Below are 20908 nucleotides of genomic sequence, written 5' to 3' on the forward strand. Positions count from 1 at the left end.
GGTAATTGGCTTGAGCTTTGGGGTGCTCCCTTTCAAGGTCTCAAGTTCGATACCCACTGGGTGCAAACAATATCTGAGGGTCATCGGACTGGGTGAAACCCTAAATTACCCGTGGTGCATTTGCGGGAAACTCCTTGCCAAGGGCCTGTGCACCCCCGGGATTAGTCGGGACTCGAAGAGTCTCGGACACCCGGTGCAAGTCAAAAAAAAAATAAAAAAATAAACTCTAATTAACAAGGTGGGCACAAAAGTTGCCATGACTACAACTGAATTGAAGTACTTGATAGGTACAAATCCAACACTACAAGGACATTTAAAAATTCAGTTACTTCAACTCATCTTTGCTTATGGCAAAGTAGTCGACCCCAACGTGCTAGGGATTGAGGCGTAGTAGTCGTTGTAGATACTTTTGTTGTCATGTGAACAGGAAGCAGCGCTACACTGAGTAACTTACCTACTAATCGAGGACCATATGGTCTGACGCTGCAGCATGATACCCCTCGATTGTTCGCTTCATATCATCAAGTTGAGAAATGACATACTCTAGTTTCTTGCAACAGATCTCGTTTGATATTCTTGGTACATAGTCGCACTTCTCAAATGGACGATATTCACATGCACTTTTGATTTCTTCGCGTAGTGTTACCTGGATGTCCTGTTGTAATCGGTAAAATATCATCCATTTAGTTCTTAAGCTAATCTACGTTCAATCAGAACAAAAGGTACGGACTCAATAATCCTGGACGACTAGGTTGCACTGTAACAACAAGAACAAGAACAACAACAACAAACCCAGTGTCTTTCCCACAAAGTGAGGTAGGTCTGGGGAGGGTAAAATGTACGCAGTCCACATACCGCTACCTCCGAAGAAGTAGAGAGGTTGTTTCCTAGGTTGCAATGTAAAGTTCAAAATCCAAACCAAATGCCAGGAGTCATCGAATCATACATTCAAATGCCAGGAATGACAAGAAGAAAGTTTAACGGCTTCTTATTACAGATTTACATGGTTTTGTTTCCAGTTTCACGAATATCCAGGTGCAAAGAAGTAAAGAGTATCCAAACCTTGATTAGTTGCATGAACTCGCTGCAATGGTTGTTAATAAGCTCCTTCCTGGGGCCGCTTGGATTTGCCATTTCATCCATTACACCTCCTGCTAACTCCAGAACTCTGACTATCCTCTGCAAGCATCAAAGGAAGATAAAACAGCAGCCGGTATGTGTCGGTAATGTTTCAGTTACATTTATCACGATAAGTGATTAATGATTCCCCGTTGAAAGTTATGATCATAATTTCCTCATCAAGTTACAGTTAGTTGCGTTTGCACTTGACATGCTACAATCACCCCGGAGTTTTAATCTGAAGAAGACCAAAGACTAGGAAACAACAGCGATGCTGTTTCTGCTAGACCAGGAAAAACTCGTGTCAGCAGATATTCAGGGGATATGATAGCACGATCTTGATTTCGATTTGATTACCTAACTGTTTGAGGTCAGCCTGGTGTTTGTGGAAGATACTTAATGAACCAGACAGGAAGAAAACAAACAATACAAACAGAAGTCTGAATAGCCCTTTCAGACCCTATTCTCACTCCACAATCTCTTTATTTATTCATCATCACCGTCATCCTCAACACCATCCCCATCTTCATTCTCTGGCTTCGAGTTATATTTTATTTTAGGAGTCTAGAGCATGCTGCAATGGCCCTTGATTATCATTAGATTTCTGGGAATCAAGAGAACCGCCTTGTTTGAATCCTACAGCATAGTCATACTATTCTCTCAAGTTCTATTGACGGAGAAAGATCCCACGACACCTATATGGCTGGTAGTTTAAAAAATTCAGCCTATAGGGGAGAGGTAATTACTCAGAAGGTCGTACGGCTAATAGGAGGAATAAAAATAGAGTTATTATATTGACCATCGCCAGATTCAGATGCATACTTTAGAAAGAAATAGTTAATCTTCAAGAACAATGAAAAGCTGAATTCACTGAACTGTTTTGCGACCAAAGATTTGAGCCTTCGTGAGAATAGTTTTCACAAGGGCTAAAAGTTTCGTTCCTTTCAGCTAGAACTTTCTTGGAAACTGCAGACATAGGTAGGTGACATGAACTTCCTAGTCATGGTTTCCAGGTCAAGCGGCTCTTGTTCACATTCTTTTCTCTTGTACCAGGAAACGAAGGATCCAGAACTCCAGAAGGCTTAGGAGAGCTTAATGGGGCACTCCGTTAACACCATCCATATTTCCTCAAGCAAGTCTATGTGTTTCACCCAATCAACGAGATATGGATTTCTCCTACATTCAGAAAACACTCTCCTCTTTCTCTTCTTTTCCCTCTCTTTCTTTCTTGAAACATTGGTATAAGGGATAGGAGAGCAAGTAACAAGGACTCGGGTAGGGAGGGAACAATAATGTAGTATCAGTAACTGAAATCAGAACTAAAAGTATTTCGACGACAAAGATACAAATGTAGCAGCTACAGAAAATCGACCCATCTTAAGTCGATAACTCTGTAAAGCATTTACCTTCTCAACATTTTGCAGTCGCTGCAACGAAGTATTCTGGCTTGGTGAATCCATGTTGTTCTGAGGGAGGCTGTCCGTAGTGGTGAAGAAGATGACTGAATTGCAATGCCAAAGAGCGAGCTATACGTGGAGAAATTCAACAGAATCTAGAAAACCTGGTTCAGTGCAGTTCTGATGTCTCTGCAGTCAAATAATTAAAGGACAATCAGAGAGAAACCTTGTGTAATCACCGGGAAGAATAGAAGAGAAACCTACCTCTAATAAGTTTTATGTACGTTAAACTTACCACCACTATACCCTTCCAATACTACAAACACTATCAGGACCACTATTTTGAGTTTTATAAACAAAATATTCCTTCATGAACAGACCAAGCACCCTCTTTCGGGTTTGTGGAAAGAAAAGTGTGTTTCTCTGGTGAATGGACACTAGATGATTGCTCCAGAGAATTTAAATAGTACAAATGAGTTTTTCTTTTGAATATCGTGAGAGACATTCAACTTTCCACCCCCCCACCTCAAGTATGAGATCAAATTGATAAATTTCTATTTCGTAAGAAAAATAAAGAAATAATATTATGAAGTTGACAGTTCTGTAAAACAATTAGCTATTCATAACAATTGATCAGTTTGAAAGACGTGGAAAGAATTATCATGTTATATACATTTTTATTTTTATTTGGAGAAGTGAGGAGTCATATAGCCGACCCAACTTGTTTAGGAATGAGGCGCAGTTGTTGTTGTATATTCAATTCATCTCAGTTTTACAAAAGGAGAATATTGAACAGTACAATAATTAGAAGCAATTAAATCAAAGCCATATTACACATAATACATATGGTCACAGAAAAAATATAAACTTAGGTACCTATATTCTTGCTAGACAGATAGCTTGTACTCTGCAAAAGGAATAACGTTGTTAGCTTGCCTAATATCCTTTCTAAACAACTAGCTTGTACTCTGCAAAACGAATAACAACGTTGTTTGCTTGAGCTCCATTTTTAGGATAGTCATTGACTGAAAACAACAAAATTAGTAGAGGATTCCCACATTTTAGTCCACCTTTCACTTTAATAGGTAATCAACAACAACACCCTTTCGAAGTATATTTTACCATGATTAACTACAACAACAACATACCCGACGTATTCCCACAAAGTGGAGTCTGGGGAGGGTAAAGTATACTTAGCCCACACCACTACCTCAGACGAAGTAGAGAGACTATTTCCGATAGACCCCGGCTCAGAATATAACTATAAAAACATAAAGACACACTACAGAATGATACAAGATACAAGAAACAAGACACCCATAGAGTAATACTATAAACTATCTAATCGAAATCACCAACACCAAACCACCACAAACAAGAAACTACAAGACATATGCGTAACATAATGACTACAGACACAACTACACACAAAGCACTCCTCTCTATTAGTAAGGACGCACTCCTAGCCACTAACCCTTTACCCTGATCCGTGTTCTCCACACTTTCCTATCAACATGTCCTCCGTAAGCGGCAAATACTTCATGTCATGCCTAATCACCTCCCTCCACTATTTCTTTGGCCTACCTCTACTCTGCATGAAACCATCCATGGCCAGCCATGATTTACTCTTTGAAAGATAAAGGAAAACTTACCAATTAAATGGAAACTCAATGGATGACAAAACATAAGTAAATTTGCAGCCAGTTAAAACTGTTTCTTATTCTCCTTTTGTTCCTAAGAGAAAATGTTAGGGAAAATGATAAAGGAACAAAAAGAGTTGGCAAGGCAAAGACTCAAGCACATTTTAGTTGAGAGTGGAATTGCACGGGCTGCATGGAAATTCTTTAACAAAGTCAGTGAAACATGATTGACAGGATGTTAGGCTTAGGCTTAGGCTTATTAGCATGGATTGCTAGTTGCTGATACCTCGTAACTCAGCGCAAAGGTTATCCCCTGAAAGGAAGTTAGGAAAAGTAGTAGACCATACTACTATGTTCTAGGCTACTACATAATAATGGAAATCCAGGATTCCAGAACAGTGACATTTTGTGCTACCCCACTATATGGGAAACCCCTGGGTAGCTAACCTTAATAGGAATAGCCAAAAGTTCATCCATTGCTACTCCATGTATTGAATGTTTAACAATGAAGCACAAACGTTACCGCTGCTTCTTCCCTGGAAATGGCGCCAGTCTAAAGATTTTCACCATCTGATCATCCATGAATAGTGCCTTTGAAGCAGCAACACTTGGTATCAAGTGGCATATATCACAGTGTGCAGCGAATCACCATTTAATCAAGGTGATGCGTCCAACATTGCTTGTAACACAGACAAATTCCATAAGTCAAATGCTAGAATCTACATCTCTAAAGATTTCAATTACCGTTGAAGCTCTATCAACTTCTCGGTTGTTCAATTTTTTCAATTTCAATAAGCCTACATTAGTATCTGGATTTTGGTATTCGTAGTATCTAAAAGAAAAAGGAGGATCATCTCATGCACGAAATGCTCCCCGGCTTGAACGGGATAGGGGAAGAGCGGGCATGTACCCATCACTGTCTCCACCTTGCATTACTGCAAAAAGGCTATCTCCGCACTCAATCACCCACACAAGGCAGAGCCAGAGACCAAGGTACAGGGTCGGCCGAAATCAACAATTTTTGTCCAAACTGTATATTTATCTTAAGAAATCTGTTGATATGTACAAATTATTAATTAGAACTCAGTAACTCAAATCCTGAACCCATAAACTTCAAAACTTCAAATCCTGGCTCCACCAGACATGTTGGTTATCAAATGAGCAATTCTACCATTTCACTATCGTCCCCTTGCATTTATGGGAAAAGACTATTTCCACACTCTCAAACCCCCAAGCAGGGGCGGTGCCAGAGCCCAAGGTACGGGTCAGACGAAATCAACACCTTTCATCCAAACTCCGTATTTGTCTTAAGAAATCTATTTAATATCTACAAATTATTAATTTAGAACTCAGTAAATTAAAAGGGATAGAATCCTGAAACCCATAAAATTCAAATCCTAGCTCCGCCTCTACCCCCAAAACGTGCTGGTTAGCAAACCAACAATCCTACTATTTCTCTATCTTCCCCTTGCATTTCTACAGAGTGACTATTTCCACACTCAAATCGCAAGCAGGGGCAGAGTCAGAGAGCAAGGTATGAATTCGGTTAGAATCAACAATTTAGAACTGTAACTCAAAAGGGCTATAGTCCTGAATCCATAAACTTCAAAACTTCAAATCCTGGCTCCACCAGACATGTTGGTTATCAAATGAGCAATACTAACATTTCACTCAAACCCGAGACCAGCAGAAAACCAAACAAAAAATGCTAACGATTGCACCAAAACGCACCCTTAGGTGGTTAAACTAATATAATGGAGATAAAACTTTGACTAATTATTTAACCTGATTATGTTGCTTCTTCTCTATTCCAATTTCTCCTACAATTCAAAACCTCACTAAATTCATACTCCATTTACTTCATTAATTCTTTATTAATATCCCCCACCCCCCACCCCCTCTTTCTTTTAAGAGCTAACCTAAATAGCTGTCCACCCAACTGATTAAACGGAAAATAGGCAGCAAATGTATAATATATGTGTAATCCGGAGGATAGCCAGACAACGCTGCTCCCCTAACTGCTAATCCTCTACTCTAATTCACCATAATTATTTCTCCCACACCCAGTCACACAGAACCGCACTAATTTCATATTCCATTTTTTTGTTCATCTTCTCTCATTTCCCTTTACTTTTTCCAAAGAATTAACCCAAATAGCCATCCACCCAATAGATTAAACTAAAAATAGCCGACAAATATATAATATATGTATAATCCACATATAATATGTGTATGATCATGTATAACCTATGTATACCAGCTAGAAAAAGTAAACAATAAATCTGCTCGTCTACTCACATAAAGATCCTTTATTTTTCAAAGAATTAACCCAAATAGCCGTCCACCCAATAGATTAAGGGCAAACAACATAAATCCCTACAGTTTGAAGCTTAGTTACAGAAAATCCCGACATTTTACGTAATTACTGAAAATCCCAATTTTGGGTCTGTCGAGATACATAATTAAAAAAGGGCAGCCTGATGCACTAAAGCTACCACTATGCACGGTGTCCGGGGAAGGACCCCACGACAAGGGTGTATCGTACGCAGCCTTACCTTGCATTTCTGCCAGAGGCTGTTTCCAAGGCTTGAACCCGTGACCTCCTGGTCACATGGCAACAACTTTACCAGTTACTCCAAGGCTCCCCTTCATCGAGATACATAATTAGCTCCCAATAAATCCAACGAAGATAAATTTTTTCCGATTTTGGATCTGTCAAGAAACATAATTAAATCCTCATACATCCAACAACGAAGATACATAATATAGTTGAGATTTTTGTAATTACTTTGTAAGGGTGGAGATATAAGTAATATCGTTAGTTAAGGTGTATTTTTATGTTATTTTCCAGAGATCAAACTAAAAATAGCCGACAGATATATAATACATGTATAATAATCCACGTATAATATGCATATCATCATGTGGACAGCAGAGGCGGAGCCAGCCCTCTTTAGGGGTTCTTCTGAACCCCCTTCGACGGAAAAATATACTATTTATACATGATTACAATTATTTTTTATGTGGTTATAATAGGTGTTGAACTCCCTTCGACTTAGTTTTCTTTGAATATTGAACCCCCTTACTTGAAATCCTGGCTCCGCCTCTCGTGGACAGAGTTACCAGTACTTGGTGTTAGGTACCCAGTATCATGTGGAACTATGTTGCTCCAACTCTTCAAAAATGTCATCATTTTTTTTCAAAGAAAGATATGTATCTTCGTGTATAATCTATGTCTACCAGCTAGATTAAATAAACAGTATATCTGCCCGCTATTCGCGTAAAAATCCTTCTTTTTTTTTTTAATATTCACAGTAATTTGTTCATAAATCTATACACAAAAATTATTCGAACTATATAGCTGGAAAAGGAAAATAAATAATTTTAAAAAATATATGTATATATAACGAGCTAATTTTTTACCTTCAACGACGGCGAGAATTAACGGCAGTCGCCGGCGGGTCGGTCGGAGATGGAGTCTGCTATGAGTTGCTTTTGCTTCACCCTTTTTTTTTTTTTTTAAATTTTATTTTGGGGCTTATATACTCACTTGGATTTCGAGATTCAAATTACAATATTTTTTTAATTCTAAGTTTACTTTAAGTATAAATTACAAAAAACCAACAACACTTTTATCAAATTATATTTTATAACATATATATTTGTATTTTTGTAGCAACAATTTGTAAAAAAACAAAATGCATATCGACCATAAAGGCAGTAGAAATCGTATTTATATTTTTATAGCAACAGTTCGTAAAAATACAAAATACAACTTGTTATATTATGTAATTATGAAACCGTTGCTATGAAATTCATAATTAAGGAGATAAGTATGTTATTTCTGAATTTCATCCTTTTTAATATATAATTATGGTATTTGGATCAAGCGCACCTAAAGTTTAAGAAAATAAAGAAACTTTTTAATCTTGTAGTATTAAATTAAAAATATGTCAAATGTACTAAAATATTCTTTAATCTTGTAGTCTTAAACATATCACACGAAAAGTTAAAATTAAAAAGTTATCAAAAAAGAAAAAGGGTATTCCTTTTTTAACGAACTAAAAAAGAAAGTAGGTCATTCTTTTTAAAACGAAGAGAGTAAAACAGATTCAAAGAAATCACCTACTATTTAAAACAGATTCGAAGAAATCACCTACTATTTATCTCTATCACAAATTAGAGGGAAAAGGTAAAATGTAAACAGTCCATACCACCACCATAAAAAAAGTCTCATGTTACTCAAAAATATTTAATATCTATTTTGAGTTTTTTCTTTTTTTTTTTCCTTTTGGTAAACAAGTATTTTGAGTTGTTCGAATATGTAAAAATTTTAATTCAAACAGTTTAAGGATTTCATTTCTAAATTTAAAATCATAAGTCGATTGCTTTCAGTATATGATTTTTTTAAAACTTATATTGGTCGTTTGATTTTGTTACAATATATATATATATATAATTATTATTTTTTTGTTTCCCAAAATAACCCCATAGTCAGCAGTCGTGAGACATATTTTTGGTTTCCCAAGGTATGCCTACAGCCGACAACCGTGAGACTAATCCTCCGTTCCTAGGGTCAGCGCACTAAGCGGTAGGAAACTGGCCACAGAGTGTTTTCTATTCACCAGAGGTAGGAATCGAACCCCCAATCTCTTGCTTAAGGGGTAAGGTGCTGAACCACCACGCCAACCCTTGTGGTTATATATATAAGTTACTTAACAAAGTCAAAAGGTCTAGCAAAAATAACATTTCTACATATTCCAAGATAACGTTAACTCTCGTCAAACTTCACTTATAGGATAATTTTGTTGTTACTTGAATATACTCTCCTCAGACTTCATTTGTACATTTTTGTGATGCCATAATATACTTTAATTTGCATTCCCCAGCATAGCGGCAACTTTAGTGAACCAGGCTGTCCTGCCTTCTCAAGCATGATTATCAAAGATTCATCAAACACTAGAAGCAATGAGAAGAAAAGAAATGAATGTGCACTTAAATGTGATTTTTTTTTTATAATCAGAGAAATCATCGAGCGCAGTTTGAAACTCGATGGATAATAGGTACACACACCGCTACTTAAATACCCGGCCTTTTGCCTGCGTCAAGATTCAAACCCTTGACGCACGCCAAACCCACACATCACATGTTGTGCCCTAGCACTTCAATGTGATGGAACAACATAAAAGGTTTTCTGCAAAGTACACAATAATTTCAGAATACAATTACATTAGGCCTATGTGTCATATGAAGACACAGAGGGCAACATTTTTGGAAAAGCCTTAATGACTTTGGTGGTGCTCCTGGAGTTCACTTGCCTGACCTATTTTCGAGTCGGAGTGGTTTCCATCGCGAGCTTTCTAACCCAAAGACAAGTCCAAAGTCCTTTCGTTTAAGTCCTGTCGCTCTGGAGGTTTTCTCTTCGGAGGCTGAAAGATTAAAAAAACTCATTCAGACAATTGTGCGCATTATCTCGTATTCATTGTTAGACCCGTGAAATTTGGATTGTGTTTCTAGCCAGACAACTGGAGTGTATAGCCAGACCAAGTTCAAACAAAAGAAAAAACGAGGGAGGGAGAGAAATCATGACGTATAATACATAAACTTTTACTGAAACTCGGCCTCAACTGGCAAGCAAGCAATCCAACTTTGAGAGCGTGACATCTGGACACCGCAACTTGGTCTCAACTGGTAACTACACTCTCCAGCTCGTCCTCATTGTGTCTCATGGACATCCAACGATGACATGGCATATTAAGTTTGGAGGTGTCTAGATGATTATTCTGTAGGTTGGAGTGTTCAACTGACACAATGGATACAACAAGTTGAGGTCTATAGATGTGCATACTCAAAGTTGGAGAGTTTATTGCCACCTGAAGCGAAGTTTGAGTGTGTGTTTATGTATTAGACACTTCCAAAGAAGCTAAAGAAAGGCATCAACAGGAAGGACACAAAAACAAAGATCAAATAGAACCAAAAAAAGAAAAATAGAACAAGTTTGGCAAATGAATGATATATTATCTAAAACGAAGTCATTGTGTGAATCCGATTTGTTAAAAAGATGGCAATTACAACAATTATATACCTTCCAATTCTGATTTAGAAAAGCGTCAACTCATTCGTACACAAATGAAAATGCAAACAGCAAATAACCATGCTGCCCTTTTCTTTGATTGTTTTTCCTTTGGCTCCTTTTTACACAATATTCATACAGCAGGCGCAAAGAATTTAAAGTACCTGAGTCTCTTCCATGGGCATGTCATTGATGTCAGGTTTTTCATCAAAACCATCTGCCTGAGATGTTGGCTCCTCACTGTTTGTGTCACTTTCAATTGGTTTAATATCATCTTCAGCTTGTTCCGATGCATCATTCTTTTGTTCTTCAATCACTTTCATCTATCTCAACCATTTTAAGAAAAAAGTAAAACGTCAACTGGAACAGCACAAACTAATCCTATTATGTTTAGTGACATAGAAGAAGCAATCCAAGTGAACGAAAGAAATATACAAAATACTGGCACACTGCATATTTCTTTGGTATAGATCAAGTACGCTTTGCCACCAGAATACGGACAATGCATAACTCAGACAATCAGCTGTAACGGATTTAATTTGACATTTGCCTCTTCATATCCACCAGGCAATAAGGTATACTGAGAATGTCCATAATTACAAAACAAAGTTAAAGGTTCACATTCCAACTAAAACATTTTAGTACTTATTAAAATCCCTAGCGCAGCAATTGTCTTGCTAAACTCCTCAGTAACACAACAAACGAATCAGCGTCATGAGAACCGCAGAACCACATAAGGAAGAGTAATTGTAATTCTGTTTTATCAGTAAGATATCGTAAGCATACTTCTCAGCCTTCTGTCACGTTTGGATCTGCACAACAGAAAAGGGTGACAGAGAAATGGAAAGGAAAAAAATGATTCGGTCTTACATATAGATTAGTCAAACTAATGTACGAGAAAAGGAAGGGAGATTATACTCCCTCCAGTCCAAAATAATTGTCACTTTTCGCTTCTCGAGAGTCAATTTGACTAATTTTCAAAGCTAAATTAGATTAGATTAATTAAATATTAGATATTCAAATACTATATGGAAAGTACTATAAACTGCAATTTTTCTCATATTAAAAATACATCTTAAATGCTGGTTTGACTTTAGAAAAGGGAATTGTGACAAGTGTTTTGGTTATACTGTATATTCAAGGTTAAAATTATTTTTATGTACATATAATAGATATTGAATCCCCTTGTTTCATCGTGTGTTTAACTTTATATATTTTGAACCCCTTAATGATAATGTTGGCTCCACCACTGCTTCTGATTAGGTGGAGTGAACGAGATCTAGCTAAGATAAGAGACTTCGAGTCTACTCAAGTGAACTAGGGTCTCATGAACTAAATTTCCTCCCTTCTGTGCACGAAACGGAACACACTATCCATCAATGCTAACCAGTTCTTCAAAACCAACCAACAACAACATACCCAGTGTAATCTCACAGGTGAGTAGGATGACCTTCCTTACCCCTGCCTTTGTAGAGTAAAGACGCCGTTTCCCGGAGATGCTCAGCACAGTTCTTCCAACCCCCACTATGCAAAAAAAAAAAAGGAAAAACAATAAACCCGGAACCCTAAAACATCATCTAACACCTAGTTCATTTCTTCAAAAAACTCTGATCTTCTCCAGCATACCTCTCACAAAAAAATAAAACATCAAAATTTGTTGAAACACTCAGTCCGACAACACTAATTAGTTCTTCCAAACCAAACAAAAACAACATACCCTATGTATTCCCACAAACGGGTAGGATGACCTCACCCGTACCTTTGTGGAGTACAGAGGTTGCTTTTGATAAAAGCTCAGCACAGTTCTTCCAAACACCACTAAGAAAAAAAAGGAAAACCAATAACCCATAACCTAAACCATCATCTAACACCTAGCTCATTTATTTTTAAAAAAATCTGGTCTTTTCCAGAATACATCCCACAAAAACAAAAGAAAACATCAAAGCTCGTTGAAACACTCTGTCCTCCAATGCTAACTAGCTCTTCCAAACAAACCACCACCACCAACATACCTAGTTAATCCCACGAGTGGGTAGGATGACCAACTCTACCTTACCTCTCTGGGTAAAACTGTTTTTGATAGACCCTCGACAAAGTTCTTCGAAACCCGATTATGTAAAAAAAGGAAAAACTATAAACCCAGAATGCAAACCATCATCTAACACCTAGTATCTGATCTTTTCCAGAATACATCCCAAAGCTTGTTGAAACACTCTGTCCGCCAATGCTAAATAGTTCTCCCAAACCAAACAACAACAACAACATACCAAGTGTAATCTCGCAAGCGGATAGGATGACCTTACCTCTACCTTACCTTTGTGGGGGTAGAGAGTGTTTCTAATAGACCCTTGACACAGTTCTTCCAAACCTCACTATGTTAAAAAAAAGGGGAAAACAATAACCCAAAAACCTAAACCATCATCTAACACCTAGCTCATTTATTCGAAAAATCTGATCTTTTCAAGAACACATCCCACAAAAAACAAGAAAAAAGCATTAAAGTTCGTTCAAAAACTCCATCCGCCAATGCTAACTAGTTCTTCCAAACCAAACCCGCAACAACAACATCCTCAGCCTAATCCCACAAGTGGATAGGATGACCTTACCCCTACCTCACCTTTGTGGGGGTAGCGAGACTGTCTCCGATGCACCCTCAGCACAGTTCTTCGAACCCCATTACATAAAAAAAGAAAAAAGGAAAAACAATAAATCCAAAACCCCAAAATTCATCTACACCTCGTTCATTTCATCATAAAAACTGATCTTTTCCAGAATACATCCCACAAAAAAAAACATCAAAGATCGTTGAAACAGTCTGTCCGCCAATGCTAACTAGTTCTTCCAAACCAAACAACAACAACCGGGTAGGATGACCTTCCTCCCCCCAACCTTACCTCTATGGGGAGAGAAACTGTTTCTAACAGACCCTCAACACAGTTTTGCTAAACCATCATCTAACACGTAGTTCATTTCTTCACAAAAATCCAATCCTTTCTAGAACACATCCCACAAAAACAAAAATAAAACATTAAAATTGATCGAAATTGGTTAATATTGAAGTTTACTTAAATGTTATATACAACACACTACGCGAGAGGTGTCAAATGTACAGGTTGTACTGAATTTATGCGGGTCAAAATGGACAAAGTTAATAAATAGGCCGGTTCTTAGAACGCCAGTTTGAACTAGTCGGTCCAGTAAATTTGGGATACTATGTGTTCCTTTCTTCTTCTTTTTTTAACTGTGGTGTCCAGGTCAGCTTTTTCGCACCTTAACTAATTCCACAAGATACCTGCCACCTCCCGTCAACAGTTAACTCATAACTCGTCCATGGACAAGGCTAGGACAGTATACGCACACAAAAAAAAAAAAAAAAAAAAAAAAAAACACGCGCACAAAATACACAGTAGATTAAGTTCATCCCCAGTAATATACACACAGAATTCCTTCAAAAAATCTGATCTTTTCCTGAATTTATCCCACAAAAAGAAAAAATAAGCATTAAAGCTCGTGAAATTGCTTAATATTAAAGTATACTTATATGGTATATATACAATACACAGCACCAATTTGAATATATATGGTACACACACACAACACATACACACACATATATATATAATTGCATACATTCACACAATAATTGCAAATAAAAAAAAAAAAAACTAAAATAAGTAAAAAAATAGTACCGGAATATACTTGAATTTCCGTTTCCGTGGCCGTTCCTCTACGACGTCGTTTTTACTATCACTACTATTCTGGCTAACAGTAACTGGTATCCACTTGAAAAGCAACAGATGAGAACCGTTAACTCCGCCGGTTCGGTTATGGTTGTTGCCGGAGTTAGACGGCGGTGAACCGTGGATCCATTTCTTCTTCCATTTACGAACCGGACCGGTAAATACAGTTGTTGGTGCATATCTAGCTGACGACCGGCCGAGTCGAGCTCCTACTACTCCATCCATTTATACTGAACCGGACCGGACTCAACCGGTTTTTTTTCTCCGATTAGTTGTTTGTGCTCTTTTGTTTTCTAATGGGAAAGCTTAGTATAGTTCTTTCAAGTGCTTAGCTGGAGAGCAAATTATTCCCTCCGTTCTATTTTACGTGACACATTTAAATAAATATAGTCGTAATTAGCCAAAAAAAAAAAAAAATTAATAAAACTTTTGAAACGTATGGTACAAATTATACTTCAGGAGTTTGTTTGTTGTTTGTTCTAGAACTTGGATATGTGCGAAGGTGATTCAGGTTTAAAGTTTATGAATAATAATTTTATAATTTATACTTTTTTTGGTACGTGCGAACAATCTTTTGCGTGCAGAAATGCAAAGTTAGACAGTTTACAATAGATTATTGCGGATCGATTCTTTCGTGAAGTTTATGAGTTTTTTCAATAATTTTATGGTTTATATTTCCTCTTGACATGTGCAAACAACCTCTTGCGTGCAAAAATACAAAATAAGACTGCTTGCGAAATATTATTGTGAATCGATTCTTTCATGAAGTTTATGAGATTTTACAATATATAATTTTACAATTTATCCTTTCTCTTGAGATGTGCAAACAACTTTTGCATGCAGAAATGCAGAGTAGGACTGCTTATAATACGGAGTAAAGTATCTAGTATTTTCGAATTATGTTCAAATTTTCTACGACATACTCTAACTTCACAGAGGTGTTATTATTCTCCTGAACTTAATTTTAGTGTATTTTTGTCGTCCTTTTTAGCTGACATGACACCTTTAATGTGAATCCATTTTCATGTAATAAATATGTCATGTCAATACAAAAGCGTGAAAACAAAAAACTAAAATTGAGTTCAGGATCTATGTGAAGTTGAAGTGTGTCGTAATAACTTTGACCATAGTTCAAGAGGATATTGAATACTTATCTCTATAACTAATAGGTTATTATGGATCGATCCTTCCTCAAACTCAGAGGTGGATCCAGGATCCGGAATCTCTAGATGCCAAATAAACTTATTGATTAAATTAATCAGATTATTCATTTTCTTCAATCTATAGAATAATTAACCAACCAATTAATGATGTTTTAATCAACAATGCTTAACAATTTTTTTTTTTAAAAAATCAACAATGTTTAACCAAAAGAAAAAAAAAATTAAAACTAATGTTCTACTGACCAAGATCAAACCCACGATCTATGACCCACAAAAGGGGAGCTTTACCACTTGCACTAGATAATACTTTAATATTGTGGGTGCCAGATTTAATATTAAGTCTATATATATAGCTATATATAGAGAGAGTTTTCGTTGAAGTTTGCGGGTGGCGCTTTGAATGTTCCTTGACAAGTTTTCTTTGCTTTTATCACCAACCTTAGCAAACCTGGGAATCAAATTCTCAAATGACATTAACTAAGACAACATAGAGCAAGACACCACTATTAATATTCTTCTCTAGGTCTCTCCAAAAAAAAAAATCCCTTTATTACTGGGACTTTGGATTAAAAGGGATAAATAAATTATCCAATTAAGTAGGAGTCTTTCAAGTTTTTTAAATTAAGTGGGAGGGATAATTTTTTTTTGAGTTTTTCCGTTCGAACAACTTTGGTAGTTGTTCGACAACTTTGCGAAGTTGTTCAACAACTGCCAAAGTTGTGCAAAGTTGTCGAACAACTACCAAAGTTGTTCAACAACTGCACAAGTTATTCAACAACTAGGCACAGTTGTCCTACAACTGCACCTAGTTGTTGAACAACTAGGCGTAGTTGTTCGACAACTGAGAGAAGTTGTTCAACAACTGCACGAAGTTGTTCCGACAACTAGGCGTAGTAGTCCTACAACTGCACCTAGTTGTTGAACAGCTAGGCGTAGTTGTTCGATAACTGAGAGAAGTTGTTCAACAACTCCGCGAAGTTATTCCGACAACTAGGCGTAGTTGTTCCGACAACTAGGCGTAGTTGCTCGACAACTGAGAGAAGTTGTTCAACAACTGCACGAAGTTGTTCAGACAACTAACGTAGTTGTCACACAACTATCTCAGTTGTTCAAGGAACTTAATTTTTTAAGGGACAAATTTGTGCGACCCACTTATGTTCTTTTTTTAATTGGAAACTTGCCAGGCCCTTCTGGCTTATTTTTCTCCTTTATAACCAACCCCTTCACAAATATTTCTCCAACCCCTTGTTATAACAAAAATTATTCCAATCATGGGTGCTAAACTTTGTTGTCTCAAACAACCAAATGAACAAGTCCAACAACCAAAAAATCTTGAAAACACAAGAAGTAGTCCTCTCCAAATACACAAAACTTTGAAAGATATTCTCATGGCTTCATCAAATAAAGAAGTTAGTGTTTACATGTCATCAGAGTTTATTATCAATAAAGATGATTTATTTTCTCCAAGAATTAGTATTTCATCTGAAAGATTATCAACTAATAGAAAGGTTGATAATAATAATAATAATAATATTGGTGGAGAATTAGGGTTTTTTGAAGCAATGAGTACTAAAAGTCCAAGTGGAAAATTAAAGAAGAAGAAGGTGACTTTTAGGTTGCCTCAAGAAGCTGATATTATCATATTTTACTCTCCAAATAGTAGTAATAGTTTTGAAGAATAATCAGATGCGGAGCCAGGCTTTCAACTGAGGAGGTTTAATATTTGAAGAAAAATCAATCAAAGGGGTTCAATTACAGCTGCTATATATAGAGAGAATAATTTTTAATCATGTATAAATAATATGTTTTTTCGTCGAAGGGGGATCGGATGATATCCCTAGCCAAAGGCTGGCTTCGCTCCTGAGAATATATAAGGGTTGTGTTTGACAACGACAGAGCCAGAATTTCATTACGAAGATCAGAATATCAAGAAGTAAATTCATGAAGAAGCTATATATGGGTGTCGACATGCAATATATATATATATATATATACATAAAGAAATTATTTTTACCTAGCTATACAACGTAATTTTCCGATGAAAGAACGTCGGTTGACACATCCCTTAAAGAATATGTGGCTTTGCCACTGGTGTTTGGCACGAAGGAAAATATTTTTGAAAAATAATTGACTTGTTTTCCCTACTAAGAAATAGAGACTTTATCAGAACGATTCAATGGAAAATTTGTGTTATAAGTATATTTTTTTCACTTATTTTTCGTTGAACTAGCTTACTGAGAAAACACACGATAAAAATAGATTTCCCTTGATCGTGAAATAAAATTTCTTTCGAAAAAAATATCTTTTCTTTTCTATTATATATAAGAGCTGGTTTCGACCAGCTCTTCATGAATTTGCTTTTTTACCCCCATTATTTATTATATTATATCCTAATTGTTCCGTAATTTATTATATTATTCTTAATTAATTATTACAAGTCATTTATATATTAGAATTAATAATATTTTTTATTATATTATCCCTAATTAATTATTATAAGTCATTTCTAGAAAATTAATAATATTTAATAAAAAAATAGATATTTATAACGTTCGTTTCAGCTGCTTTAATCGTGATTTTACTATATCATCCCTAATTAATTATTATAAGTCATTTATGTATTAAGAAATTAATAATATTTTATTCAAAAGTTAAATTACTATATTACCCCCATTCATTTACTATATTACCCCTAATTGCTCCGTGATTTACTATATTATTCCTAATTAATTATTATAAGCCATTTATATATTTATTATATTGTCCCTAATTAATTATTATCAATCACTTATATATTAGAATTAATAATATTTAATTAAAAAAATAGATATTTATGACGTTTGTTTCAGCTGCTTTAACCGTGATTTTACTATATCATCCCTAATTAATCATTATAAGTCATTTATGTATTAAAAATTAATAATATTTAATTTAAAAAATAGATGACATGTCTGCTTGCACTGGTTTCGACCAATGCTTCGTCATTTACTATATTATCCCTAGTTGCTCCGTGATTTACTATATTACCCCTAATTAATTATTATAAATCATTTATATATTAGAATTAATAATTTTTTTATTATATTACCCCTAATTAAACAAAACAATAGCGAATCTAAGGTGTGTATTATCTTTATCGGGTAAGTTTATATGATTCTTATTCTTTGCAATATTGAAAATCAATAATCTACTGGATATTTGATTTAAGCTATTTCATCAGATTTATGCCTCTTCTTTCTTTATATTTCTGATCGCAAAATTCGACAAGACGGTTAAAAAAAAATTTAATTGTGATCCCTCAACTCAATCATACTAATGAAAATATTCTACTGCTTAAACTTTCTACTCCAAAATAAATCCTAAAACGTAAAAATTGTTGGCGCCGTACTGATACGGGCCTTTCACTTCTAGTCTTTCATGTAAAAGACACCCTTGATTTGATTGGTTTTGTTTAATTAATTCCACTTTTGTTTTGTTCATTTTGGCTAGTTGTGACAAGTTGAAGCAACTAATTTAGTATTAATTAAACTATTACCACTTATATTAATTTAATTTTGGTAATGCATAACACACTTTGTGTTATAATATATTAATTATAATTTGTAAGTTACTTATCATTTTGTTAATGTGTAAACCATTATTATACTGTAATAACATACGTTTTTTGGTTTTCCATCCGGTGTTTGATGTCTGTATTGGAGCCTCGACTAAACCGGATTGCGCGTTGCAAGGCCCAATTAAGGTGGCAAAGCTCCTAACAGAGTTTTCTTCATACCCAGGGTCGAACCCTCGCAAGAGAGGACCCACATATGTTCAAGTGGATTCATATGAACCCACTTTGTCGAAAAATTACGCGGTATATATATATATATATATATATATATATATATATATATATATATATGTATATATATGTATATATAAGCAGTTTTTACAAATGTAAAAGATATATATTATTTATTGAACCCATCAAGCACAAGAGGAGTGCCTAGCGCAATGGTCGTGGGTTCAATTTCTAATAACTAGGTTGCATGTTTGATCCCTTGTAAGCCTTTTTTTAAAATTATTTTATGCAACAGCCGGCTTAAGTAACTTCTTTTATATATTGAACTGGGTATATATTATCAAGGCTTTTTTAAAATTATTTTATGCAACAATCAGCCTAAGGCTTTTTTAAAATTATTTTATGTAACAACCAGCTTAAGTAACTTCTTTTATATATTGAACCCGATATATATTATCTATGGGTTATTTTATGCAACAACCAACTTAAGTAACTTCTTTTATATATTGAACCCGGTATATATTATCTATGGGCTAGCAGCTATGGATTCAATTCCTAACACTTAAGTTGTGTGTTTGATTCCTTGTAGGGCATTTTTTAAATTATTTTATGCAACAATCAGTTTAATTGAACCCACTTAGTGAAAAGTGTGGGTCCGCCACTGAACTCTCGACCTCTAATTAAGATTGAAACAACCTCATCCATTGCACCACAATCCATGTTGGCGTAATAATATACTTACAAGGCATCAATATAAATTATGATGAAATAATTGAAATCTCTTCAACTTTTTAATCTAATGTCTCGAATTTGATCTCTTCAAAATAAAAAAAATATATGTTGAAAACGGTTCGATAATATTGAATTAGTCTTTAAAATATGTTAAAATGCTCCGATAATATAATCAAATCAAACTTTAAAAAACTATTACTAGCATTTCATTAAACTAGTTAAATTTAATAAAATTCATAAGTAAAGAAGTATACAATATTCACAATAGGTCTTATCTTGATTCATGCAAAGGACAAACATACACCAACTTTATAGTAGCAATAATTTCACTGATTTTGTCACATGTTTCTAACTTCAGACTAATCACATCGTTTGATATTAGTTGATCATTTTATTTTTACACGGTATTTTAAAAATCATAAATTAAAAAGATAATTTTATTAATTTATCCCTTAAAATACTTCTTGAAACTTTACGAATTTAATTTTCCACTTTCAAAAAATACTAATTGAAGGGGTAAAATGTGAAAATTTCAATTGATGTTATCTTAATTTAGTAAATGAACAAGTAATTTGAGACGAGTATTATTAGAGGGTGATCAATTAATATGAAACGAAGGGAGTATATTATTTCCTTGTTTTCTGTCCAATTCGTTATTTGATATTTATATTGTATTGAAACTCGATTAAATTTGAATTCACGAACTGTGGAGTCCACTTTTGAGGTTAGCCTTTGAGCAAAAATTTATTTCATTTTAGAGATTCAAATTCGAGACCTTTAATTAATTAATGATTGAATATCAATCATCACCATCACAATAATTTATATTGGTGATACATAAACAGATACTTAAATTTAAATTCAACTGATAAGTTTGAGCATATACGTCTATACACCTCAATTCGTCTCTAATATATCAGTTGAACACTCTTAACAACTTATATGTCACGTCAATATCAGGCTTCTACGAGGCACAGAAATGAGTTAGAGTATTTATTTGCTAGTTGAAACCAAGTTTAGTGTCCCTCTAAAATTAAAATTCTTATTAGCTTATGCCAAGTTTGACAATTTGTAACGTTTATAGAGATAAGCATCCAGTAGTTTCTCGAACTATGAACAAACTTGCTACGACACACTCTAACTTCTCAGGATCCTATTACCTCCTGAAGTACTCAATTTTAACATATTTTTATCATCCTTTTGTGCTGACGTGATATCTTTATTGCATACAATGGAACCCACATCAAATGTGTCACGTCA

General features: G+C 35.1%; 2 protein-coding genes across 7 annotated transcripts; both read right to left on the reverse strand.

The window, feature by feature from the left end:
* Positions 1-212: 212 nt before the first annotated feature.
* Positions 213-7961, reverse strand: LOC107870104 (mediator of RNA polymerase II transcription subunit 11). 5 transcript variants are annotated; one of them, XM_047412386.1, is made up of 6 exons: positions 7580-7684; positions 6712-6868; positions 3393-3423; positions 2526-2705; positions 1063-1179; positions 213-655 (listed from the first exon to the last, which is right to left on the reverse strand). In XM_047412386.1, the coding sequence occupies exons 4-6, from the start codon at positions 2577-2579 to the stop codon at positions 458-460; spliced, it is 369 nt and encodes a 122-aa protein (XP_047268342.1). In that variant the 5' UTR covers positions 2580-2705; positions 3393-3423; positions 6712-6868; positions 7580-7684; the 3' UTR covers positions 213-457. The 5 variants fall into 5 exon arrangements, with proteins under 5 accessions (XP_047268342.1, XP_047268343.1, XP_016572004.1 ...); XM_047412387.1 differs by having other exon boundaries at positions 3393-3484; XM_016716518.2 differs by lacking the exon at positions 6712-6868 and having other exon boundaries at positions 7580-7727.
* Positions 7962-9146: 1185 nt separating this feature from the next.
* On the reverse strand, positions 9147-14478 carry LOC107870105. 2 transcript variants are annotated; one of them, XM_016716520.2, is made up of 3 exons: positions 13919-14478; positions 10394-10552; positions 9147-9585 (listed from the first exon to the last, which is right to left on the reverse strand). In XM_016716520.2, exons 1-3 carry the CDS (start codon positions 14192-14194, stop codon positions 9517-9519), a joined length of 504 nt encoding a protein of 167 aa, XP_016572006.1. In that variant the 5' UTR covers positions 14195-14478; the 3' UTR covers positions 9147-9516. The 2 variants fall into 2 exon arrangements, with proteins under 2 accessions (XP_016572006.1, XP_047268344.1); XM_047412388.1 differs by having other exon boundaries at positions 9147-10029; positions 13919-14333.
* Between the last annotated feature and the right edge of the window lie 6430 nt (positions 14479-20908).

This window comes from Capsicum annuum, chromosome 5 (genome assembly GCF_002878395.1).
Source record: "Capsicum annuum cultivar UCD-10X-F1 chromosome 5, UCD10Xv1.1, whole genome shotgun sequence".
NCBI lineage: Eukaryota > Viridiplantae > Streptophyta > Magnoliopsida > Solanales > Solanaceae > Capsicum > Capsicum annuum.